The sequence below is a fragment of the Camellia sinensis genome, chromosome 1 (genome assembly GCF_055761805.1).
Source record: "Camellia sinensis isolate YWXY chromosome 1, ASM5576180v1, whole genome shotgun sequence".
Taxonomy (NCBI): Eukaryota; Viridiplantae; Streptophyta; class Magnoliopsida; order Ericales; family Theaceae; genus Camellia; species Camellia sinensis.
Genome location: NC_138961.1, coordinates 240408650 through 240436336, shown reverse-complemented (window position 1 = coordinate 240436336; position 27687 = coordinate 240408650). Strand labels below are relative to the sequence as shown.

The 27687-nt window shown below is 34.1% G+C and overlaps 1 protein-coding gene across 1 annotated transcript; it reads left to right on the top strand.

Moving 5' to 3' along the window:
- Window positions 1-25: 25 nt before the first annotated feature.
- LOC114319026 (protein CLP1 homolog) lies at window positions 26-27293 on the top strand. The gene is made up of 9 exons (XM_082921513.1): window positions 26-288; window positions 330-552; window positions 23594-23679; window positions 24857-24995; window positions 25124-25180; window positions 25831-25965; window positions 26232-26371; window positions 26842-26886; window positions 26974-27293. The coding sequence occupies exons 1-9, from the start codon at window positions 26-28 to the stop codon at window positions 27059-27061; spliced, it is 1176 nt and encodes a 391-aa protein (XP_082777639.1). The 3' UTR covers window positions 27062-27293.
- Window positions 27294-27687: the final 394 nt, after the last annotated feature.

The window sequence follows — 27687 nt, the reverse complement described above, 5'->3', positions numbered from 1 at the left end:
GAAAAGAGATAAGGTGAAGTTGCTGATGGAGAATCTCAGCACGATTGAGGAAGACTACGGCTACATTGAGAGCCTTGTTTATGAAATTCTAAACGTGTTCCAAGGTGCAAAGAACAGGGTCAAAGAATTGAAAGAAACAATCGAAGAGGAGTCAGAAAAAAAAATTGTTGATCAACGGAAGATGAAGGACCTGGAACGGGAGATGGACTCACTACGGAACCAGAATAGTGATCTGGAAGAACAGCTAAGAAGTAAAAACCACGAGACTGATGATTTTGAGTTCCCCACGTTTGTCGATGAGATCAGGCCTATTTTCCCATTTTTGGCAGAAATGAGCTCGACGGAGTTCCGGCATCTGATACGTCTCCAGCGGTGGCGGAGTCGCCGGAGAGATGTAAGAAGAACAACAAGAAGGCCTCTGAGACTGGAAGAGTGAATCCGACGGTAGCCGGAGAAGGCGTGACGGTGGCGCCGGGGAGAGATCGGTGGCGGTTGTTGATGCCGTACAAGCAAGAAAGGTTCTTTGCTAACGTGAAGATGTTGTGCACAAATGTAAATGCTTTCAAAGCTGTTTTTATTTCTATTTATTTATTTATGTCTATTAATATGATTTTTAGTTGATAGTGATATTATGGATTATGATTTTTAGTTGATAGTGATATTATGGTGGAAGTTTTACCAGTTTATATTTTGATTTTTTTAAAAAATAATTTTACCTTTAGATTCATGTAGACTAGAAAAATAAAAAATTGACATAATTTTAAATAAAAAAAATCACTAAAAACAAAAAAAAATGAAATAAAATATAATTTATTTAAAATTTTCCTGACAATTAAAAATTAACGAGCTTAAAAAATATATTAAAAGTTTAGTTTGTTTATCATTTAAGTCAATTTCAAATGAGTTTTAATCACAAAAAATAAAAAAAAATAAAAAATCACAAATTATGCTAAAATAGTTTGATTTTTTTAAAAAAAGTTCTATAATACATATAAATTATATTCACAAATTATGCTAAAATAGTTTCATTTTTTACTTTTAAAATTTATTTGATTTAAATATACCTAAAAATTAAAAAAATAAGAACATAATTTTAAAAAATCACTAAATACAATTTTTTTTTTAAATTTCTTTACAAATATTTTATTTTTTAAGTCCATATAAGTTAAGAAACATATTTTAAAAAAATATTTAAAAGTTTCACGAAAAGCAAAAAAAATTAAAAATCATTTTTAAAATCTCAAAATCAAACAATCTTTAAAAAAAATCTCATCATATTTTAACAGTGTTATTTACCAAACTGTTGGATGTTTGAGTCAATATTTAAGTTAAATCTTTTTTCAAATAAAAAAAAATCAATGAAAAAAAAATTGACATAATTTTAAATTAAAAAAATCACAAAAAAAAAATTGAAATAAAATATAATTTATTTAAAATTTACCAGACAATTAAAATATAGATTATTTTTTGTGGTTTGAAAAATTACAAATACCCCCTTATTAGAATTTTTTATTTAACAAAATCAACTAAAAAAATGAAATTCATAATTGCTCTTCTATACAATAATAAAATTACTTAAATTATTAATTGAAACATATTTTTAACATCATTAAAAACTGTTACTTGACTCGATGATTTATTAATAAAATGGGTGATTTATTATGAAATTAGAAACTTCTGGGGTGAAATGTAATTTTCAAAATCATAGGGGCGATTTGTATTTTAATCAAACCTCAGTAGGTATATTGGTAACTTATCCTTATTTTTATGATATAATTTTATATTTTATTTTAATGTGGAGAGTTTTGATTTTCCTAACTCTATAATTTAACAATGGTCTCCCCAAATATTTTTTTATTAATATTGGATTGGATTAAATAGAACTAGGCCGGATAGTTTTGCCAAGAGAAAGAGTTGAACTTTTGTGAAAAATTACAAACGAATGTAGAATATTAAAAATACTTACAAATATATGGGGTGTGTAATTTTTTATGGGTAAAGAAATTATAGTAAAAATTACATCTCACCTTGTGGTAAATAATTTTTTCATTTCTCTACTGTCTTCTAATTTTTTTCAATAATTGTCGAGAGCAATAGTCACTGATCAATAAATAAAATTAAATGGACAATTTTTATCTTTGATTAATTTAATAATGTAATTTTCATTACCGTAATACCATCACACTACCATAACTTTAAAATATTCAATCTCGTTAACTATTATATTCAATATTTATTTCAACTTTTGATAACTTTTATTTATGTATATATCATTTTATCTCAATTTACACCATTATTTGATACATAATTTTATTTTTTACTTTTACTCAATTCTTACCACTTAATCCCTATAATACCATCACATTCATCCATCAAATTCTAAAACTAAACCAAACCCCATTAACCACCACCTGCTACTCGTATCAATGTCAACACCCTTTCCAACCCCCTTCTATCTCTATATTCTCATTTTCAAGTGCCTTCCAACCTTACTCCAATCCTTTTTCTCCCCAACGTCCTTACATACACCACTCTCTTCTTTTGCAATTGCCCCTTCTCCAACCTCATCTCTTTTGTGCCCCACCTTCCCCTTCAAATATGAAAACCTAGCCCTTTACCTTTACTAATCCCTTTTTTTTTCTAGATAATGACGGGGTTTATCATGATGGTTGGCAATTAACAATGGTGAGTAACAAAAGAGGGAGGTCACAATATTTGAGATCAACGGTGGTAAGAAAAAGGTGCCTAGATACCCAATTATCCACACAAAAAGAAAAAAGAAAGCGAAATGTGTACATTTTATCCTAGATGATAATTTGCTTGAAGGACAAAATGATAAAAGAATAATAGTAATAATGTGAAGTGAGCGGATTGGTGGTGTACAAATATGTACTTCTCAACTTTTGTTCCCATAATATTTTCTCTATCCAATTCTATCCACACTTAGACTTGGGAACTTGGTTAGAAGTGAAATTTTGGCTTTTAATAATTTGGAAAATTGGTTAAAAATCAAATTTTGACTTTTAACTTATTTTTGGTCACATTATTTCTTCTTTTTTTTTTACACGCTTTTTCCCAAAAAAAAAAACTTTTAACTAATTTTTCAAAACAAGCCTTAATCTCAAAAAAAATAAAATATATATATATATATATTCTACAGTCGAAAAAAATCTTACCTTACCTCCTACCTTTTTCGATTATGACTATAAACAAATATAAAGTATCTTGTTAGTTGTATTAATATATTCAAAAGAGATAAAGACCCCAATTGAACTGATGAGAATTTTAATATTCTCTCGTGTGAGTGTTTTGATAATTTGATCTGGATTTGATGCAAAATTATTAAATATTTCAATGTTTAATTAATTTGTTTTTTTATTGGGAAGAAGGTTGACTTTATAGCTTTGTATGATCTCGAACAAGGGTAATTATTCAGTAATTTCATAATATGGACACGTAATATTTCATATTATTATGATTTGTGAAGAAGGTGAGTAGATGAGATATCATGTCGAGTGATTGAGAAACATAAAAAAATATATTAAATGATAATTGATTAAAAAATATAAATATGTGATACTCAAAAAATATTAAATAATTTGCCCTCGAACAAGGCACACCATGCTCATATCAAACAAGGCATTATATTCTATGGTAAAATTTTAACCTATAAAATTTGATTGAATATTATTAAATGAGAGTCGTCAAATATCAGCATTCTTTTTTATTTGACCCAAATGGTTCTGATCCAAGGCCGATAATAGAAATGCTGAACAAACATTAAGTTGGGTCAAATTTGGATTGGATTAGATGTGGACTGAGTTTAAGTGGGTATTTAGATTTAGGTATTTTTTGACATGTGTTATTTTAGCACATCATTTTATTTTTATCACATCACATCTCTATCATATCATTTTAACCCTAACCTACATTTCAAATATTTTCGTAAAAAGTCAAAAAATATATTAATTTGGAACTTTCCAAACAACTCTTTACTTATTTAGTAGTTTTTTTTTATTTTTTATATATACTTATTTTTATCTTTAGTGACTTGATTAACAAATTAAAAAATTTAAATTTCTAGATTTAGTTCAACGAGATGAATTGAAAAATTAATTTTTTTAAAAAAATATTCAAAAAAAAAAGAGGCCAAAAGTAGTAGTATTTTTTTGGGCTTATTTTAGCTTATTTTATTTTTTTTTTAAAATTTAAATTCATCTACACAAGACAAATAGAAAAAAATATATATATATATATATAATTTTGAAAAAAGCTACTAAAAACAAAAAAATTAATAAAAAAGATGTGACTTTTTCAAGTGTTTACAAAGTGTAAAAATATATAAATTAGGGATGGCAATTTGAAACCGGCCCGACGGGGATCCTCGATCCCGACCCCGATGTAAGCGGTTTTTCCCCGAAAAATATCCCCGACGGGGAGGGGACGGTATTTGAAAATCAATCCCCGATCTGTTTCGGGCCGGGGATGGTGATCAGTGTTCAAGCCCCGGCCCGGTCCCGTCCCCGGCCCCATCCCCGTCCCCGAATTATCCCCGAAGTGAAAATACCCTTTTACCCCTCCTATATATAAATATAAACCAAACCTATTTTTTTATTTCACTTCCTGTGTGTCTCTCTCTCACCGCGGCTTTCATCTCTCTCTCCCTCACTCTCAATGACTCAAATCTCATCTCACTCTCATCTCTCTCCCTCCCTTTCCTCTTCCTCTCTCTCTCTCCTCATCATCTAGATTAGATCGAAACAGATCTGAACAGATCCGTCGCCGATCCTCCACCACCACCGCCTCTGTCGCCATGGCAACACCGCCTCTTCGCTTCCTCTTCGCAACACCGCCGATCATCCGCTGCAGCTTGACGAACAGATCTGCAGATTTTTTTATTTTTTTAAGTGGATGATGATAGATGATGATGATAGATCCTCCACCACCACTGCCTCCGTCCCCATTTCAGATTTTTTTTTTATTTTTTATTTTTTAAGTTGCTGTTGATGATGATGTGGATGATGATAGATGATGATGATAGATCCTCCACCACCACTGCCTCCGTCGCCATTTCAGATTTTTTTTTTTTTTTCAAGTTGCTGTTGATGATGATGATAGATTCATATATATATATATATATAAAGATTCATATATATATATATATATATATGTATATATATATGCAATAACAGGTTTTTTAATTTTTGAGTATATATATTCATATACAACAGATTTAAGAATATATATATAGATATATAGATTTAAGAATATATATTCATATACAACAGATTTTTGAGTATATATATTCATATTCAATACAATAGATTCATAATTATATATATATATATATATATGCAGATTTTTGAGTATATATATGTTTATGTATACAACAGATTCATTGAATATTTTTTGAATAGGTCGGGGATTTTCGGGGTCGGGGAAACCCGAACCCCGATCGGGGGCGGGGGTGGGGGGGCCGATAGAGTCCCCGTCGGGGATCGGGGGCGGGGGCGGGGAATTTCTCACTATCGGGGATCGGGGACGGGGAGGGTGGTCCCCGGCCCCCCCCCGCCCCGTTGCCATTCCTAATAAAAATATCTCAAGTAAGTCTAGATTGCCTAGGCTACAAGAAAAGGGGTTATAAAACACGGAACCTTAAGTCTAAAAATCTCTACAATCCCATCCTTCAACAAATTCCATAATAAAAAATATATATTATAAAAATAAAATAGGTAAATTATAAATATATTCTCTGAAGTTCATTTAAATTACGAATTATCCTTGTAGTTTTAAAAGTTACAATATGCTCTTAAAGTTTTTATTTCATAATAAATAAGTCCTTTTATTAATAAATCATTAAGTTAATTAACAGTTTTTAATGATGTTAAAATTTTATTTCAATTAATAATTCAGATAATTTTATTATTATATAGGAGAACAGCTAGAAATTTTATTTTTTCAGTTAATTCTATTAAGTAAAAAATTCTAACAGGGAGGTATTTGTAATTTTTCAAACCACATGGAACAATTCGTATTTTAAGCAAACCTCAGAGGGTGTATTTGTAATTTATCCAAATATAATTAAGTAAATTATATAGATATAATTATACTAATATATAATATTTATAATTTCATATAAAATTAAATATCAATGGGGCATTTATTGATAATTCCATTTTCATCATCTTATGTTTCATTTAATTTCAATTATTTTATTATATTTTAATAAATTCTATGAGTGACATAATTACCAAAATATCCCTAATAATGATAAGATGAAGCACCAATTAATGTTCATAATGACAGTGTAAATGTTCATAATATGAACATTCATATTGTCAATGTAAGCATTTACACTGTAAAATTTATTTATTTATTTATTTTATAAAATTACATATTCAATTGAGATTTGCTTTGATAGATCTCGTTAATTAGGTTTGAAAAATATAAATTGCATTAACAAAAATATGTACAAAAATTCTAAATTTCTAAAGTTTAATATACAAAAAATACAAAATAGTCCAAAATACTACACACCATGTTGCTAAGGTTCAAAAAACATTTATAAGGGTAAAATTATTTATAAAATACCTTAAATATGATAAATAAGATTTGGTAGATCAAATGTCCAAATAATAAGATTGATTAGAATACAAAAATATGTTATGAAATAATTGAAATAAAAGTATTTGAAAGAAAATTTCCTAATAAATTTCTCATCCTGATTTTTTTTTTAAATAAATTAAAATAAACAAGCTGAATCAACTAGTGCACACCTGTAGATGATAGTGATGTGGTGCAATCAAGGGCGAGCTCATAAGAAGTATTATGAGGTCAATCTCATGGTATACTTGCTCTCTTTTGTTTTTGCCAATTAAAAGTTCTTTTACCACCAATTGAGCCTTGAGTTTTAGATCCTACAATTTTATAATGGAGACTGATCTCTCAAATATAATAGGACCTCGATTACAAGCCACCAATTTCAAACTTTTTCTCAAGAGTTGGTAAATAAAAACTTATCAAGAATCTAAAATATTACAAGATCGTATACCCTTAATAATATTTTATTATTTATTCATTATAAACACATGTTTTGAAAAAATAAAATAATTACTCAAAAAATATAAGAGGGTTGCATTTTAGGTGACTATTGTATGGCACCTCTAATTATTTCCTAGACAATTTTACATAAATTACCAAAATTGCCCTTATATAATAATTAAAAAAATCTAATTAAGGGGCAATTTTGGCACTTTTGCCAATTCTTTGAGTAATAATTTAAATGTCAAAGCAAAATAAGAAAGAACCCCAAAATTATGAGAAATGACATTGAAATTTCCCGGACAATTATGGTGGAAGTTTTACCAGTTTAGAGTTTGATTTTTTAAAAAAATAATTTTACCTTTAGATTCATCTAGACAAGGTAGACTAGAAAAATAAAAAATTAACATAATTTTAAATAAAAAAATCACTAAAAACAAAAAAATTTAAAATAAAATATAATTTATTTGAAATTTTCGAACAATTAAAACTTAACGAGCTTAAAAAATATATTAAAAGTTTAGTTTGTTTATCATTTAAGTCAATTTCAAATGAGTTTTAATAAATAAAAAAATCACAAATTAAGCTATAATATTTTGATTTTTTTTTTTTAAAAGTTCCATAATACATATAAATTATGTCCTCCAATTATGATTGAAATTTGTGCGCACTGATTTAAGTAAATATTTCAATAAAAATTCTAATGGCAAACTTTTATTCTGTTTAGAAATTAATTGTTGCGCTATTACGTAATTTAGTGGGCTTTCTGAACTATTTTAAGTTTTTTTTTTTACTTTAAAATTTACTTAATTTAAATACACCTAAAAAGCAAAAAAAAAAAATATGAACATAATTTTAAAAAATCACTAAATACAATTTTTTTAAAAATTTCTTTACAAATATTTTATTTTTTAAGTCCATATAAGTTAAGAAACAAATTTTTTTTAAAATATTTAAAAATTTCACTAAAAACAAAAAAAATTAAAAATCATTTTTAAAATCTCAACATCAATCAGACTTTAATTTTTATTTAGTTTTTTTTTAAAAAAAAATCTCATCATATTTTAACAGTGTTATTCACCGAATTGTTGGATGTTTGAGTGAATATTTAAATTAAATATTTTTTCAAATAAGATAAAAAAAAAATTGACATAATTTTAAATAAAAAAATCACTAAAAATAAAAAATTTTGAAATAAAATATAATTTATTTAAAATTTCCCGAACAATTAAAATACAGATTATTTCTTGTGGTTTGAAAAATTACAAATATCCCTTTATTAGAATTTTTTATTTAACAGAATTAATTAAAAAAATAAAATTCATAATTTCTCTTCTATACAATAATAAAATTACTTAAATTATTAATTGAAAAATATTTTTAACATCATTAAAAACTGTTAGTTGACTTGATGATTTATGAAATTAGAAACTTTTGGGGTGAAATGTAATTTTCAAAAACATAGGGGCGATTAGTATTTTAATCAAACTTCAGAGGGCGTATTTATAATTTATCCTTATTTTTATGATATAATTTTATATTTTATTTTAATGTGGAGAGTTCTGATTTTCTTAACTCTATAATTTAACAATGGTCTCCCCAAATATTTTTTTATTAAAATTGGATTGGATTAAATATAACTAGGTCGGATAGTTTTGCCAAGAGAAAGAGTTAAACTTTAGTGAAAATTACAAATGAATGTAGAATATTAAAAATACTTATAAATATATGGGGTGTGCAATTTTTTATATGTAAAGAAATTATAATAAAAATTACATCTCTCCTTTTGGTAAATAATTTTTTTATTTCTCTACTGTCTTCTAATTTTTTCAATAATTTGAGAGCAATGGTCACTGATCAATAAATAAAATTAAATGGACAATTTTTATCTTTGATTAATTTAATTATGTAATTATAGCGATCCCGGTTGTCCCTTTACTGTTCTGTTGTATTCCGGACTCGGTTCCGTGGAGTTGGTAGTTGTATCTATCTTGTTGTCGTCCTTTAATTCCATTTGTTTGAGTTTTAGGATGTATTGGGCATGTTTCGAACAGGTGGGTTGAACCTTGGTCTAAAATCTTGTTGTCAGATTTTTGGTCGTTCCGCTCGAGCGGGCCTTGTTGCGCTCGAGCGGAGATTGCACACTCCCAGTATTTCGTATCCCTGCAAAACTTCTGCAGGTGTGATTTTTACACTCGAGCGGTCGCGCTTGAGCGGGTACTCTGGCGCTCGAATGGGTAGTACTTTTTGGTGTAAGTTCTGGGAGGGGGAAATCCAAGCTCGAGCGGACTGGTTTTCGCGCTCGAGCGGATGTACTTTATTCTTGTGTCTTGGCGCTCGAGCGGGCCTTCTTGCGCTCGAGCGTACCTAGTTTTTTGTTCTTAACGCTCGAGCGTTGTGTTCTCCGCTCAAGCGGGAATGTCGTATATCAGTTGGCAGCTGGGCATTTTAAAATCACTTTTTACATTCTCTCTCTCTCTCTCTTACTTTCTAAAATGATATTTTGAGAGCTCCTCTCTCTAGAAACTCCCTTCTCTCTAGGGTTTGATCTAGTTAGAGTGCCTCACTATCCTCCGGCCTTTGTAAAAAGTGTGTGGATCGTCGAGGGCTCCATTTTGATCCGTGGATCTTTGAGTTTTGAGCATTTTGATTTTCTTCAACTTCCCCGTTTGAGCTCTAACTTCGAGGTAGGGATATCCTACTCCTTCTCATGAGTTTTGTCTTTGAATTTTAGCATTTTGATGAGTTGGGGGTTGTTGGGTAATTTTAAAAAAGTTTGGGCCTTTGTGTAATTTTACAAAAGTTGGGATTTTGTTTATATAAACTTATATGCATGTTTGGTATAGAGAAATGAGATCAATATTGGATTATTGGTGAAAATGGAACCTTAGGGTTGTGATGATAATTATGGGAAATGCTTTAATTACATTGATAAATCAATTGGTATAATTAATTTGAAGAAAAGAGGAATTAAATTGAGAATGTTAGAATTGGAATTGGATGTGGATGAGATTAAAGGGTGTAGTTAGATTCGTTCATCGCTCACCTAGTTGAAATGTTGATTATATATCCATTTGGTGCATTTATTTTCAGTATAGAAATAACTGCTTTGGGCTATCGGTAGAGAATAGTCTTGATTGTTGTAGACACTGCATGATGATTAGGCAAACTAAAACTAATCGATTGAGTATGCTATTGAATATAGCAACTGGAATAATACATTAGTTCTATGTATTGATTGATTGTATATGATCTATGTTTTTATACATATATTATGTGGGAGAAGATAGAGGATGTACTCCACGGTTTAGGGGAAGATAGGAGATGGATCTCTAAACCGGATTTTGTGTGACATTGATACAGCGCTACAATGTGTATCAAGTGTTGATTATGGAAGTGTTTGAATTGATTTGATATAGCACTAAAATGTATATCGTTATCAATTGTGAGGTATAGAAGTGATTCTATGTTATGTTGATACAACACCGAAATGTGTATCTTTCGCAAAGTGTGGGAATGGTTTATGTGTTATTGATACAACATTAAAATGTGTATCCCTCATGAATTTTGAAAGTGTTTTAAAGATGAGTCTAAATCTCATTAAGTTATTTGGCTAGGTGTTGAGCCTTGTTTTCAAACTCAAAGTTGGAAAAGACATGGGAAATGAAATGTAACATGGACTTAATGTCATGAAATCGAAATGTGATATATGTGGACGTATCTGTGCTGACCATCTATCAACTGCTAATCTTTTAGTCATTGTTCATGGCTGGTTTAGTGTATTTCTACTGGGCTGTGGCTCACCCTTTATGGGACATCATTTTCAGGTACAGGTAGCATGCCACCTCCAAGGACATAGCTTGGGAGGCTAGAGGCAGACAGACTGCTTTGTTATTTGCTTTCTTTTGATGTATTACATGTAAATTCAAGCCAAGGGCTTAATATGTATTGAGTTAGCACTCTCTTTTTTTTGTAACCAAGTGTTAACTTGGAAAGCTGTAAGCCCGTAGGGCATTTGTCTTTGTTGTTAACATGTAATACTTTGTAAGAACTACTCAGATTAATGGAAAGATGGTTGGTTTCTTTGTATCAATGCATGTCCAAAGATATGGGTTTTATGTATTTTTTTTGAGGGCGTTACAACTTGGTATCAAAGCATACCGGGTTCGAATACTTTGGGTACATGGGAAGTGATTAGTATCACAATGGGCTTGTCTCGCTTGTTAGAGACTTATGTGTGACATTATGTGTTTATTTGATAACATGTTTATGTGACTACCTGGGTATGGGATTTAGTTTCTAGGATGTTGATTAGATCCTTGGGTTTCTGTGAGTCTTGCTGGAAAAGCACTTGATCAATGTTGTTTCTAACCGGAACTCTAGTAACGCCTCGGGACTATCATTATCCGGAAACGAAATTCGTAAGTGCTTATGTGTTTATGTGCTTACGTGGAGTGAATTACAGTTGTCCATGTATTAGGACGCGAGTGTTTAGTTTTGGCACATTTGTAAATGTGCTAACGTTCTTCATTACCTTTATTAAGATGTCAGGACGAGGACGTGGTAGACGTGGCAGACGTGGTAGGCAAGAGATGCCTTTACCGGATGATATTCCGGCACAACAGGAAGGGGTTGGTCAGGCCAATGTGGCCGAGCCAGCAGGTCAGGAGGCTATGGGCGCTTTAGCCCGAGGAATAGCCGATGCTTTGAGAGAGTCTATGGGAATTCTCAGAGCTAAGAATCCAGTTCAGGCTCCAATTCAGGCCTAGGTTGTTGAGGCAGGGCCTTCCTTCTTGAAAAGGGAGTTTTTCCGGTCCAACCCGAACGAGTTTATTAGGGATCCGAAGGAGCCACTGAAGGCTGACGAGTGGTTAGAACAAATGAGTAAGACGTTTGAGATGCTTAGCATCGAGGACGGAGCGTTAAAAGTGACCTTGGCATCCTTCCAGCTTAAAGGGGGTGCGGGTCAGTGGTGGAAATACATGAGGGGTCGTATTGCTGGCACGTGGGAGGCTTTTGTGGAGACTTTTCAGGAGAAGTATTTGTCTCTAGCAGTCAGGGAGAAGCTGAGAGACCAGTTCTGTCAGCTTTTGCAGTTGAGTTCTTCAGTAGCCGAGTATGAGGCTGCTTTCACTAGCTTGTCCAGGTTTGCACCTCAACTTGTGGTGTCCGAGGAACGCCGCTGTATCGAGTTCGAGAAGAGGTTGAGGCACGGCCTCAAGATGAGGGTTGGAGGTTCGATGATCCGAGATTATGGGCGCTTGGTTGATGCTGCAGCCCATATGGAGATTATGATGCAGGAAGAGGAGGAACAGAGAGGCTCCAAGAGGAGCCAAGATGGTCAGGGTGATGACAGGAGACAGAGGGGCGCTAACCCTTAGCAGTCTCAGGGTGGTGTTGCTAGGTCGACCTTTCCAGTGCCGAGTGCAGGCTCGGGGAGAGGTAATCAGGGGGAGTTCACCTGTTACAAATGTGGTCAGTTGGGCCACAAGACTTCAGTTTTCCCACAGAGGGGAGAAGGTCAGAGAGCTGCTTCATCTTCAGCTAGACTGCAGAGCCAGAGTCAGGGCAGGGGTTAGCCCTTGTCTTGTTATCAGTGTGGTCAGTCTGGGCACCTAAAGAGGTTTTGTCCACAATTGAGTGCCACTTCGGGCGCGTTTGGTTCTAGGCAGATGTAGGGTTTTCAGCCAGCTCAGTCTGTGCAGGCCTCGAGGGCCAATCCGGAAGCTTCGTCGTCCCAGTCAGTGCAGCAGTCGTTTGCTCCGAGGGGTGAGCAGTTGGATTAGGGGCCTACAGGGCGCGTGTATGCTGTTACCGCGCAGGACCTAGTACCGGCTCTATCAGTAGTGAGAGGTACCTTTCTGTTTTGCAACTCGGTTACTAGTGTATTGATTGATACTGGTGCATCTCATTCTTTTGTATCTGCTACATTTGCATCTATTTTGAAATTGGAGTTGGCACAGTTAGCATCTCCTATATGTGTAGTATCGCCTGTTGGTGGTGAGTTGATCTTGAAACAAGGTGCTAGAGGTTGTGATATAGAGGTCGCCGACCATAGGCTTCCTTTTCCTTTTGTTGTTATGCCCATGAAGAGTTTTGATGTTATTTTGGGTATGGACTGGCTATCGTCATACCGGGCTGTTATTGATTGCTACCGCCAGAGGGTCACAGTTTGTACCTTGAGCGGGGAGTGTTTCCATTTCTTGGGGGATCGGGTTGGTAGTGTGTTGCCACCGATGTATGATTCGCGAGGGCGGAATAAGCTTAGTGGTCTACTTGCTAGCTTTATGAGTGGTGAGTGTGATGAGACCCAGATTGTATTACCGAGGGTGGTTTGTGAGTATTCGGATGTTTTTCCCGAGGACCTCGTTAGTTTGCCACCTCACCGAGAGATAGAGTTCTCTATTGATTTAGTGCCCGGCACAGCGCCGATTTCTATGGCACCTTATCGTTTTACCCCAGCCGAGCTGAGTGAGTTGAAGATTCAGCTCCAGAAATTGCTAGCTAAGGGTTTTGTTCGCCCTAGTGTTTCGCCGTGGGGAGCACCGGCCCTCTTTACTAAAAAGAAAGATGGTGCCTTGAGATTGTGCATCGACTACCGAAAGTTGAATCGGCCTACGGTTAAGAATAAGTACCCTATGCCCCGTATAGATGATCTGTTTAACCAGTTAAAGGATTCCCGTTGTTTCTCTAAGATAGACTTGAGATCGGGTTACCACCAGTTGAGGGTCAGGGAGGAAGATATTCCGAAGACGGCATTCCGTACGCGGTATGGCCATTATGAGTTTCTGGTAATGCCATTCGGGCTTACCAATACACCGGCAGTCTTTATGGACTTGATGAACCGGATCTTCCAGGAATTCTTGGATCGATTTGTAGTCGTTTTCGTGGACGACATTCTTATCTATTCGCCTTCTGAGGAGGAACACGAGGAACACTTGAGAGTGGTGCTTGAGTTGTTTAGAGCCCATAGGCTGTATGCCAAGTTTGGGAAGTGTGAGTTCTGGCTAGGAGAGGTCAAATTCTTAGGCCATGTGGTACCTAGTGAAGGGGTGTCTGTTGATACATCCAAGGTTGAGGCAGTGCAAGATTGGGCACAGCCTAAGAGTATGTTTGAGATCCGTAATTTTCTGGGATTAGCTGGGTATTGCCGTCGGTTTGTGAAAGATTTCTCCAGGCTAGCTTCACCGTTGACTAGATTGACGCGAAAAGGGGTCAAGTTTGTGTGGAGTGAGACTTGCGAAAAGTTGTTCCAAGAGTTGAAGGTTAGATTGACCACCGCTCCGGTCTTGATTATTCCGGAGAGAGGGTTGGGTTATGCAGTTTATTGTGATGCCTCATGAGAGAGTTTGGGTTGTGTGTTGATGCAAGAGGGGAAAATGGTTGCTTATGGCTCACGTCAGTTGAAAATACACCAGAAAAATTACCCTACACACGACCTAGAGTTAGCAACAGTGATCTTCGCCTTAAAGATTTGGAGGCACTACCTTTATGGTGAGAGGTTCGAGGTGTTCTCGGACCATAAAAGTTTGAAGTATCTGTTTACACAGAGGGACTTGAATTTGAGGCAGAGGAGATGGATGGAGTTTATTGAGGACTATGATTTTGAGTTGCACTACCACCCGGAGAAGGCCAATGTTGTGGCCGATGCCCTTAGTAGGAAATCCAGTAGTGATGTAGCTTGTATAGCCATCCCGGAATGGGAGATGTTGGGTGCACTTGGCGAGTTTGATTTGCTTCTGGGCGAATCTGTTGAGGCTGCGACCTTGTTTTCTGTTGTTGCGCAGCCTACACTTGTGACCCGAGTGTTAGAGGCACAGAGAGGTGACCTTGAGGTAGAGTCCCTTCGAGAGAAGATCTCCAGTGGGAAGGTTGAGAAACGTTTGACGGTGTATCCTGACCTGAGTGTGAGATACAGAGACCGTTTGTTTGTGCCAGAGTCTTGCCGAGAGGAAGTACTCCGAGAGTTCCATCATTCGCGCCTTGCGGTGCATCCGGGAGGCACTAAGATGTATCGGGATTTAGGTCGCCAGTTTTGGTGGCGGGGTATGAAGAGAGATGTGGCGGTTTTCGTATCAAAGTGCCTTACTTGCCAGCAAGTGAAGACCGAGCATCAGAGGCCAGAGGGTTTGTTGCAACCCTTGCCTATTGCTGAGTGGAAGTGGGAGCACGTCACTATGGACTTCGTTGTAGGTCTTCCGAGGACTCAGCGGGGTAGTGATGTCATTTGGGTGGTTGTAGATCGGTTGACTAAGTCGGCGCACTTCATTCCTATGCGCGTGAGAGATTCGGTAGATCATCTCGCCGACTTGTATATTCGGGACATAGTGAGATTTCATGGGGTCCCAGTGACGATCGTCTCAGATAGAGATCCTCGTTTTACTGCTAGGTTGTGGCAGAGTTTGCAGAGTGCCTTGGGCACTAAGTTGACCTTTAGTACGACTTATCATCCTCAGACTAATGGGCAGTCCGAGCGTACTATTCAGATCCTTGAGGATATGCTTCGAGGTTGTGTCCTTGACTTTAGTGGGACGTGGGAGAGGTACTTGCCCTTGGTGGAGTTTGCCTACAGTAACAGTTTTCAGTCTAGCATCGGTATGGCACCGTTTGAGGCCTTGTATGGCCGACCGTGTAGGTCTCCAGTGTGTTGGGCCGAGGTGGGTGATGCACCTTTGTTGGGTCTGGAGTTGGTTAAGGAGACGACGGAGAAAGTTGAGCTTATCTGTATGAGACTTGTTACAGCCCAAAGTCGTCAGAAATCTTACGCCGACCGTAGAAGGCGACCTTTGGTATTTGAGGTGGGTGATCATGTCTTTCTGAAGATATCACCTAGGCAGGGATTGATGAGGTTTGGGAAGAGTGAGAAGTTGTCCCCTCGGTTTATTGGCCCTTTTGAGATCCTTAAAAGGATTGGCGAGGTTGCCTATCATTTAGCTTTGTCGCCGCAGTTGTCTGGAGTTCATGACGTGTTTCATGTGAGTATGTTTCGGAAGTATGAGCCAGATCCATTGCATGTATTGGATTGGACCGACTTAGAGGTTGATGAGGATGCCTCGTATGAGGAGAGACCGGTTCGGGTCTTGGATAGGCGGGATCAAGTCTTGCGAGGCAAGACCATCCCCTTAGTAAAAGTCTTGTGGAAACATCACGGAGTGGAGGAAGCCACTTGGGAACGTGAGTTGGAGGTCTGAGAGAGATATCCGGATCTATTTATGGATGTTTGAGCATGTATTGTATATTTTGTTGTATTGTTGAACCTTAAGAGTATTGAATATATCTTAGGTTGTAAAACATGGTTTATGTTTTGATTTAATAGAAGTATTTTGAAACTTGCCTCAAAATGGAAGTTTAATGTAACATTGCATATGTTGGATGTATTGTGGAAATGGAAGTATATCATGAATACTGAATATGATATAGAATTGTGGAATGCAGTATTGAAATTTGTGGAATTTCAGGGAATGCATAACTATAATGCATGTTGTGGAAAATGTTGTAAACTGCCTCTTGAAAAGAGATGAGATGACCGGTAATGGGTGGAGTTGTTAAAATTCACATTGTGATAATGTTGGGAATTGAGAAAATCTTATTTTTGAAAAACTTGTATTTAATTTCGGGGACGAAATTCTTTAAGGGGGGAGGTTATAGCGATCCCAGTTGTCCCTTTACTGTTCTGTTGTATTCCGGACTCGGTTCCGTGGAGTTGGTAGTTGTATCTATCTTGTTATCGTCCTTTAATTCCATTTGTTTGAGTTTTAGGATGTGTTGGGCATGTTTCAAACAGGTGGGTTGAACCTTGGTCTAAAATCTTGTTGCCAGGTTTTTGGTCGTTCCGCTCGAGCGGGCCTTGTTGCGCTTGAGCGGAGATTGCACACTCCCAGTATTTCGTGTCCCTACAAAACTTCTGCAGGTGTGATTTTACGCTCGAGCGGGTTTATTTACGCTCGATCAGTCGCGCTCGAGTGGGTAGTACTTTTTGGTGTAAGTTCTGGGAGGGGAAAATCCACGCTCGAGCGGACTGGTTTTCGCGCTCGAGCGGATATACTTTATTCTTGTGTCTTGGCGCTCGAGCGGGCCTTCTTGCGCTCGAGCGTACCTAGTTTTTTGTTCTTAACGCTCGAGTGTTGTGTTCTCCGCTCAAGCAGGAATGTCGTATATCAGTTGGCAGCTGGGCATTTTAAAATCACTTTTTACATTCTCTCTCTCTCTCTTACTTTCTAAAATGATATTTTGAGAGCTCCTCTCTCTAAAAACTCCCTTCTCTCTAGGGTTTGATCTAGTTAGAGTGTCTCACTATCCTCCGGCCTTTATAAAAAGTGTGTGGATCGTCGAGGGCTCCATTTTGATCCGTGGATCTTTGAGTTTGGAGCATTTTGATTTTCTTCAACTTCCCCGTTTGAGCTCTAACTTCGAGGTAGGGATATCCTACTCCTTCTCATGAGTTTTGTCTTTGAATTTTAGCATTTTGATGAGTCGAGGGTTGTTGGGTAATTTTGAGAAAGTTTGGGCCTTTGTGTAATTTTACAAAAGTTGAGGTTTTGTTTATATAAACTTATATGCATGTTTGGCATAGAGAAATGAGATAAATATTGGATTATTGGTGAAAATGGAACCTTGGGGTTGTGATGATAATTATGGGAAATGCTCTAATTACATTGATAAATCAATTGGTATAATTAATTTGAAGAAAAGAGGAATTAAATTGAGAATGTTGGAATTGGATGTGGATGAGATTAAAGGGTGTAGTTAGATTCGTTCATCGCTCACTTAGTTGAAATGTTGATTATATATCCATTTGGTACATTTATTTTCAGTATAGAAATAACTGTTTTGGGCTATCGGTGGAGGATAGTCTGGATTATTGTAGACACTACATGATGATTAGGCAAACTAAAACTGATCGATTGAGTATGCTATTAAATATAGCAACTGGAATAATACATTAATTCTATGTATTGATTGATTGTATATGATCTATGTTTTTATACATGTGTTGTGTAGGAGGAGATAGGGGATGTACTCCACGGTTTAGGGGAAGATAGGAGATAGACCTCTAAACCGGATTTTGTGTGACATTGATACATCGCTACAATGTGTATCAAGTGTTGATTATGGAAGTGTTTGAATTGATTTGATATAGCACTAAAATGTATCTCGTTATCAATTGTGAGGTATAAAAGTGATTCTATGTTATGTTGATACAACACCGAAATATGTATCTTTCGCAAAGTGTGGGAATGGTTTATGTGTTATTGATACAACATTAAAATGTGTATCCCTCATGAATTTTGAAAGTGTTTTAAAGATGAGTCTAAATCTCATTAAGTTATTTGGCTAGGTGTTGAGCCTTGTTTTCAAACTCAAAGTTGGAAAAGACATGGGAAATGAAATGTAACATGGACTTAATGTCATGAAATCGAAATGTGATATATGTGGACGTATCTGTGCTGACCATCTATCAACTGCTAATATTTTAGTCTTGTTCATGGCTGGTTTAGTGTATTTCTACTGGGCTGTGGCTCACCCTTTATGGGACATCATTTTCAGGTACAGGTAGCATGCCACCTCCAAGGACATAGCTTGGGAGGCTAGAGGCAGGCAGACTGCTTTGTTATTTGCTTTCTTTTGATGTATTACATGTAAATTCAAGCCAAGGGCTTAATATGTATTGAGTTAGCACTCTTCTTTTTTTGTAACCAAGTATTAACTTGGAAAGCTGTAAGCCCGTAGGGCATTTGCTTTTGTTGTTAACATGTAATACTTTGTAAGAACTACTCAGATTAATGGAAAGATGGTTGGTTTCTTTGTATCAATGCATGTCCAAAGAGATGGGTTTTATGTATTTTTTTTTAGGGCGTTACAATTATATTCTATATTTATTTCAACTTTTGATAACTTTTATTTATATATATATATATATATATCATTTTATCTCAATTTACACCATTATTTAATACATAATTTTATTTTTTATTTTTACTCAATTTTTACCACTTAATCCCTATAATACCATCACCTTCATCCATCAAATTCTAAAACTAAACCAAACCCCATTAACCACCACCTGCTATTCGTATCAATGTCGACACCCTTTCCAACCCCCTTCTCTCTCTATCTTCTCCTTTCCAAGTGCCTTCCAACCCTAGTCCAATCCTTTCTCTCCCCAACGTCCTTACATACACCACTTTTTTCTTTTGCAATTGCCCCTTCTCCAACCTCATCTCTATTGTGCCCCACCTCCCCCTTCAAATGTGAAAACCTTGCCCTTCACCTTCACTAATCCCTTCTTTTTTTCTAGATGATGATGGGGTTTATCATGATGGTTGGTGATTAACAATGGTGAGTGAGTAAAGAGGGAGGTCACGATATTTGAGATCAACGATAGTAAAAGAAAGGTGTCTAGATACCCAATTATTCACACAAAAAAAAAGAAAGAACGCGAAAGGTGTACTTTTTATCCTAGATGATAATTTGCTTGAAGGACAAAATGATAAAACAATAATAGTAATAACGTGAAGTGAGCGGATTGGTGGTGTACAAATATGTACTTCTCAACTTTTGTTCCCATAATATTTTCTCTATCCAATTCTATCCACACTTAGACTTAATTTGGGAACTTGGTTAGAAGTGAAATCTTGGCTTTTAATAATTTGAAAACTTGGTTAAAAGTCAAATTTTGACTTTTACTTATCTCTATCCAATTCTATCCACACTTAGACTTAATTTGGGAACTTGGTTAGAAGTGAAATCTTGGCTTTTAATAATTTGAAAACTTGGTTAAAAGTCAAATTTTGACTTTTACTTATCTTTGGTCACATTATTTCTTTTTTTTTTTACACGTTTTTTTCCAAAAAAATAAAAATAAAATAACTTTTAACTAATTTTTCAAAACAAGCCTTAATCTCAATATATATATATATATATATTCTACAGTAAAAAAAAATCTTATCTTACCTCCTGCCTTTTTCAATTATGACTATATGCAAATGTAAAGTATCTTATTAGTTGTATTAATATATTCAAAAGAGATAGAGACCCCAATTGAACTATTGTGAATTTTAATATTCTCTTGTGTGAGTTTTTTGATAATTTGATCCAGGATTTGATGCAAAATTATTAAATATTTCAAACATAGATGTTTAAATCTTATCATTATCCTAAAAGTTTACTCAATAAATGTTTAAAAAAATTTGACTCCAAATTTTTTATTTATTTTCAATTTAAATTATTTGTCTATAAGTAAAATTAACAATATATATATATATATATATTTTAGTCATTAAACTCAATAAAAAAATAATATTTAAGATATTTTTTGTACACTTACATTGAATTTAATAACAAAAATACTCTCTTTTTTTTTTTGTATATTGAAAGCAAATCAAAAGATTGTAATTTAAATGGACAAAATAAAAAAAAAAATCAATATTTTAAATTAAAATATTGTAATTTAAATTGACAAAATAAAAAATCCAATATTTATTTTATTATAAGTCTCAAAGGATTATTTTTTATTTGAGCAATGCTTGGTAGCCTGAAAAGAAGGTTGGCTCGAATGGTTCGAAATTCATCTTACCGGTCATTCAAGCAAACGTCCAGCCAGTCATCCGATGAGAAGGTTGACAGTCGCAGTAGACAAAGACGACAACTGCAGAAGACAAGTTTTCACCCGGTCATCCGAGTGGACATTCGGTGAACACTCATTCGGGTCATTTGAGTCCCTTCTGTAACAACCCAGATTTTTAATTATTCTGTAGAATTTATACTAATATTATTTAATCTCAGTTCAAAAAATATATAATTTATTATATATTATTATGTCTAATTTTGTAAAATAATATAATTAGTAAAAGTTTAGGGGCCAAAATATAAATAATAATAACATAGATAATATAAATAATAATAATAATGGGTGTGATACTAAAATAAATAATTAATTTTCTGTTAGTATATGATAAAGTGTAATTTAATTAAGAATTAATTAATTTATATAATTATATTAAAATATTGGGTCAAAATATAATTATCTTAAATATTTATTTGGGATAAGATTGAATCTACGAATTCATTATCAAAATTTGAGGGATATTTATGGCCTGGCCACGTGTTGGCCGATGGATGGCCTCACCTCCCTGTAAATAGGAAGAGTGATCAACCTAAGAAAGGAAAAGAAAGAAGAAACGAAAGAAAGAGAGGAAAGAAAGGAAAAAATTGTGGAAGTCGAAAAAGTTTTTGATAATAGAAAGAAAGAGTAAGGTATTAAAATTAATGTGAGTTATATTATACGTTAAGTTACCAAAATGTATTTTATTTATGTTTTAACTTACCAAAATCTGTTTTACACAAATTATGTTTTATTAGTATATTAATAAAGGTTATATTTTATAAAGATTTCAGTTACGTGGTTTTATTTCTGAACCCTATTTGCTTAAAAGGAAACTCATAGATATGGTTGTTTATATTTTAAAGAATATTTGGCTATGACCTTATATACAATTATGTTTTGTAAGTATCACCAAGGGAGTCCCACGCCTTGGGGGCTTAAATAACCATTAGCTTCTGTTTGGCAACTTTGTGACTCTCTGTTTGTCATGGATCCATCGATTTCTATTCTGCACGAAGAAAAGTGCTGTGCGGAGCTAAGTGCTACACTATTGTGGGAGCCACCTCTAGAATCCATACGAGTCACCTCTTGAATCCGTACCTCTGTTCTGTGCTGACCAAAGTGCTGTGCGGAGCTAAGTGCTGTACTATTGTGGGAGTCACCTCTAGAATCCGTACGAGCCACCTCTTTAATCTGTATCTCTGTTCTGACTGTCACTTCTGTAACCTCTGTTCTGTTCTGTACCTTGGTTATGATTAGTTATTTACATAAAATCTGTATTTCAGTTTCTGCCACCTAAATGATTTATTTACATAATCTCAATTTTGCTACTTAAAGGATTATTTGTTCCGACTCAGTTATCCTAAATGTTTTGGCCTAACTAACTATCCGTGGTTATTTCGTGTCCCTTATACTCTTGGTATAATATTTCTCACTCTGTCGTGTGCTTATAGTTGTTTACCAATTTTCAAGAAATAGCTTTGGAAAGTCTTAGATGCGGAGCTGCGGAATAGACACGCACAGCACTTTTATTGATATTTTTCTAGTAAATATCGGTTTTTTTGGTCAGTAATTTTGTAATAAAAATAGAAACTCCAATGATTATTTTGATACCCTCATTTAAATATCACTTCCACTCGCGTTTATTAATTTGTTTATGAATTGGCCAGAGGTAACTTCAGTTACTGGCCATCACGATACTTAACCCTTGGGTATGGAGAGCGGGTCGTGACACCTTCTTTTTGTCTTTTTATTTTTATTTTTTTTATAATTGTCCTAAAGATTTTTTTTTAGTGAAAATGTGGTCCTTTTTGTCAAAACAAATTTTTTTTAAAAATTATTTATAACTTATCCATATCAACTAAAAAACAGGTGCCTAAAAAAATCTAAATCAAATGGAGCATTGGTTGTGTTATGATTCCTCTAATTAAAGGCGCGATTTATTTGGGATTCTACAGAGAGAATCCATAAAACCCTATAGTATTGGTTACGATAATCCAATACGTTATAATACCATAAGTAAGTAGGGTATTGAGATTGCAATTTTGATAACTATCTGTTATTGCAACCTTTTAAACAAATGGAGCATTAATTGTGTTGTGATTCCTCTAATTGAAGGTGCGATTTAATTGGGATTCTACAGAAATAATATATAAAACCCTATTATATTAGTTACGATAATCCAATACGGTACAGTATCGTAAGTAAGTAGGATATTGAGATTGCAATTTTGATAACTATCTGTTATCGCAACCTCTGCTTAAACATTCATAGCTCTCTCTCTCTCTCTCTCTACGCGGTACAAAGGCCATGTTTAGTTCTCTTTTAAAAGGTTCGTTTGGCATGCCTTTGGAGTTAAAATAATCATATAAAATAAAATAAATTATTTTAGTTAAATAAGAGAAAATGGTACATTTAATCTATAATCAGTTTATTTTTTTCTTATAAAATTAAAAAAATTCAAAAAATCTATTTCAAACGAGACTTTTTAGCTTGTTTGACAACATCACTTTTTAGTCTAAAAGCTAAAAGATCACTAAAAAAATCAAAAATCAATAACCTATACCAAAAAGTCAAATATTCTATTTTCTTTTTACTTTTTACACATTTTTTTTGTAAAAAAATTAAAAAGTCTTCACAAACATACTAATTTTTTTTACATTATATTTTAATCAAAAAATTAAAAAATTACTAAAAAAACTTTGTTTCCAAACGAGACCTTAAAATAACTAAAAAACCAAACAATCAAAAAACCAACTCACAAAGCTCAAAATCACAGTTCCAATAAAAAAAAAAATTAAAATTCTTTCTAAAATTCATAACCAAACACACCGTTAAAAACTTAATTTAAAAAATTATTTTCAAAATAGAAACCACGTCACAAAACTCAATTTTAAACTCTTTTTAAAACCCAAAACCAAACCCTTTTCTCTGCTTAAACATTCTCAGCTCTACTCTCTCTCTCTCTCCACGGTACCAATCTCTTCTCTGTTTCTCTCTCATCGTTTCTTCGCTTCTTTACTGCAAGTATATATGTATATGTTCGCCACTCATGAATGCTTGTTTAATAGTTGAAACTTTGATGTATTAGGGTTTGTTCAACCGAAAATAGAACCTTTTTTTTTGGGGATTAAGTAGTCGATTCTTGTATGAATTTGATATCGAAACTAGAGAAATATATCACTGAGATTTGTTTTTAGCTTTGTAGTTTTGTTATATTGTTTGTATCAGATCTCAATTTTGTTGTTCATATAAGAATTTGTGGTTTTGCTTTTTGAATTTTTGTTTTGCAAGTCATTAGCTTATTTATTATCCATGGTAAATTTGTTGAAAATTTAATAGTATTTAATTAACTGTTAATTTTATTTTACTTGTTTAATTGATTGATCTTGCTTGATGGACTTGACTACATACCATAGTTGTAGTAGACATCAGTCTTTCTCAAATGCTTATGTTAATCTCGCTCCATTCCGCATCAATTATAGTTAAATTTTGTGGCATAACATGATTCAAATTGAATTTGCCTTTTGTTTCCTTTACTTTCAAGAATTTTATTCTTGATTTTTGTTTGCTTTGAAACCTATATATGCCATTGAGAGGAGTTTTTTTTGCCTGCTTAAATTTTTTTTTTTTTTTGATACTTTCAATCATTCTTTAATGTTGTCCTATCAAGTTATGTGTGGTTTGTTGCTCTGCTCTGAGAAGTTAAAACTGTTTTCTGATCAAGGAGTTATTTCCTTAAAAATGTTTCAGTAAGAATATTTTTCATGCTTTTAAATGAATAAGATTGTATTTTTTTTTTGTTAGATGGTGAAATAAGATTGTGTTGAAGTCTGCTTTTTCAATCAAATAAGAGTAGTGTTGGGAAATGAATAAATGAAAATACAAATCAAAATAGCTCAGGGACGAAAATTATATATCTCCAGGATGGGATCAGTAGTATCTATTAATTTATCGTACTGTGAAACTAATTGGATGTCTTAAAATTTTGTTTTTTTGGTTTCTTTGTTTTCATCCCATCTTTTTCGTTGTTGGGCTTGTACTCTTCTGTAGTTGAGTTATCTACTTGCTACAAGGGAAACAACTAGGCTAAAAAGAATCTTAGTCTAAAGGAACATAGAAATTGCATGATGAACTGATAGAGGATAAGATCGTAGTTAGCTTTTTCTGTATCCAGTTATCATGGATGTTCTTAGAACTGGTACTTCACAGTGTCAATGCAGATTTGTACAAGGTGCTTGTGAAGGAGCTTGCTCAGACTCTGGAGAGACAGTTCGCCGGAAATGCAGAATCTCGAGCTGCAGGCATGGTAATAAATACCATGGGATGGATAGAGGGTGTTGGTTATGAGGTAACTGAGTTTGAAGTTTCCATTGTTAGTCCTGCTTGTTATATTAAAATTCAGGAGTGCTCCATTAGTATTGATTATGTGGGATATGTTGTTTAATTAGTATAGTATCTTTTTGTATGTTGATGCAGTTGCTTCTTCATGCAATTGATGCATTCAATGCTATTGTTGTTCTGGTTTTGGGTCAGGTAAATGCTTTCCATATGAAAACTTTTGTCATGTGTGTATTGCTGCGATCTAATTAAAACTAATCCTATTATGAGTTGCATTTGCTTTGATTTGGTTAGGATAGTTGTTTGTGTGCCACTTCAGTAAAACTACTTAGAAGCAGCTTTTTTTGCTTTTATGTTTTGAAAATGTCTGTTGTGGGCTGCCGCATTTTGGCAAAGCGTACTGTTTGGTATAACTTGTCAGGCTTTTAGTTTATTTGTTTTCTAAGTTCAATAAGCTGCAAATACTCACTTTTTTTGGAGCTGCAATTGAATTACTTCAATTTTTAATTTTTGTATTTTTTTAAGCTGCCAATAAGTTTTACTTAACCGCAACATTGGGCTTAATATATTATGATATTCAAACAACATTAACACCATTGTTGACATGTCAAAGAATGAGATACATTGATAAACTTTTCAGCTGAAATTTACGATTTTAACAATCGAAAACCATGTTTCTCTAGATAAACTAATTATATCCACACTCTGATCGTGCTTCTGGGAAGTTCAATTTTGTCTGTTAGTTTTGCATGTGCAGTGGTTGCTAGCAACTTAAGAAACTATTTCAGATTCAATTTTCACCCCGGGGTGGTTCATGTTTTTAAGCTCACCCAAACTCTGTGCAGGAGAAACTTTGCAGCATGCTGAAAGATGTATTGAAAAGCAAGCCAAATGTTGATGTTGTGAAACTTCAAAAATCAGATGGTGTTGTATCGAGGAATGCAAAAGTTCGTCAAAAGGCCAGGAGCTACAGAATAAGGGTAAACATCAACTTTTTCGGTTATATGTATAGGAATTTTGTCAATCGTTAGTTATTTGTGTTAGTGTGGAGAATCTTGAATGATTATTTACAAATTTCCTGCCTTTTTCAACAAATCCTTTTGTGTTTCCTTGTTATAAAGCTAAATCATGCCGATATTTTTTATTCAAGGAATATTTTTATGGCCTTGCAAATGATCTTTCCCCACATTCCAATATCACAAGTTTCAGTGATTTGTGAGTCTATAGAATTGGTGGTGGACCACAGGCCCCGCGTTCAGCCCTGCCAATTGGCGCAGAGCCTGCTGCCGACCCTACACGATTGGTTCTTGTGAATATCAACCGGGATTTGCTCCATTTGGTTCTTGCTATTTCATTTGCCAAAGAACCGGACCAAATTATTTCAAGGTATATGCAATGTCCTTGCATTTCTTTTTTCAAAATCCGTGGTATCATAAGATAGGAGGTAAATTAGTAAAACTTTTTTGAATGTCGCCACTATAGTGTACATTTGGCCTCATGATTTAAGTTGACTAGTCTATAAATTTTTTAACCTAGGCCTCGTTTGGCCTCATGATTTAAGTTGACTAGTCTATAAATTTTTTAACCTAGGCCTCGTTTGGCAAGAGGCTATTTTCGCCAATTAGTCAAAAAGTTACTAAATTAGCCAAAAAGCCAACAACTCATACCAAAAAATCAAAGATTCTCTTTTCTCTCTATTTTTTGCACATTTTTTCGTAATTAGCCAAAAAGCCATCCCAAACATACAAGCTTTTTTTACCTACTTTTTTAGCCAAATAGCCAAAAAGTTACTAAATTAGTCTGTTCCCAAACGAGGCCTTAAGTGCATGAACTGAATAATTACTTTTTTCTTACAGTAATGTCGCGGGGTTCATCTGTATCACAGACATAGATATTCAGAGGTTTGGATTTCAAAATTCTTCATTCCTTGATGTGGTTCATGCACTCTTTTTCTTTTGTTTTTTTAAATTCTAATTTATCATTTTCAGGAAGAAAATTACATACCTTGCACCATCGGCTGGGGAACTCCCGAGCAGATTCTTGATCATGGGAACTTTTACATGGCTTGAAACCTAAATTGCCCAACTAACTGCATTTCTCATTTTCCTCAAATCGTTTAGTGTTAATCTTATCGCTGATTTGTGTATGTATAATGCTTGTACTGACACAGCGAGGGATTTTAAGAGGTGAAACCCATTTATTCTGCTGAGAGGATTATTTTGCATATGATTCACTGTAATGTGTACATTCACAGATAGCTAGCTGATAACATGGTTGATGCTTGCAATTTTTTATTTATTTATTTTTTGTACATAAAAAATTCAGCGATAAATCATCCTGAATAGAAATGTTTAGTCAGATAAATTACCCTAAATAGAAATGTTAGGGACCTTAAATTGACAGAGATGTGATAGTAAAAATAAATAAATTTAATTAATTTAATTGACGATATAATTTTTTATAGAGCATAATGGCGAAAAAAAATTCAAGTCACTTGATTGGGACACAAGGGTTGATTTAGTAATGTACGTGATTTTTTATTTTTTATTTTGATCCAGTAATGTACGTGATTTTTTATTTTTTAATTTTGATCCGTGACATAATATTCATAATTATATCAGGAAAGGCATGAGGAAGTCCGAACATTTCTCTTGGGAGGGAACCTGCGAATTCAATAAATTTTCAGACAGAATCAATCCGAG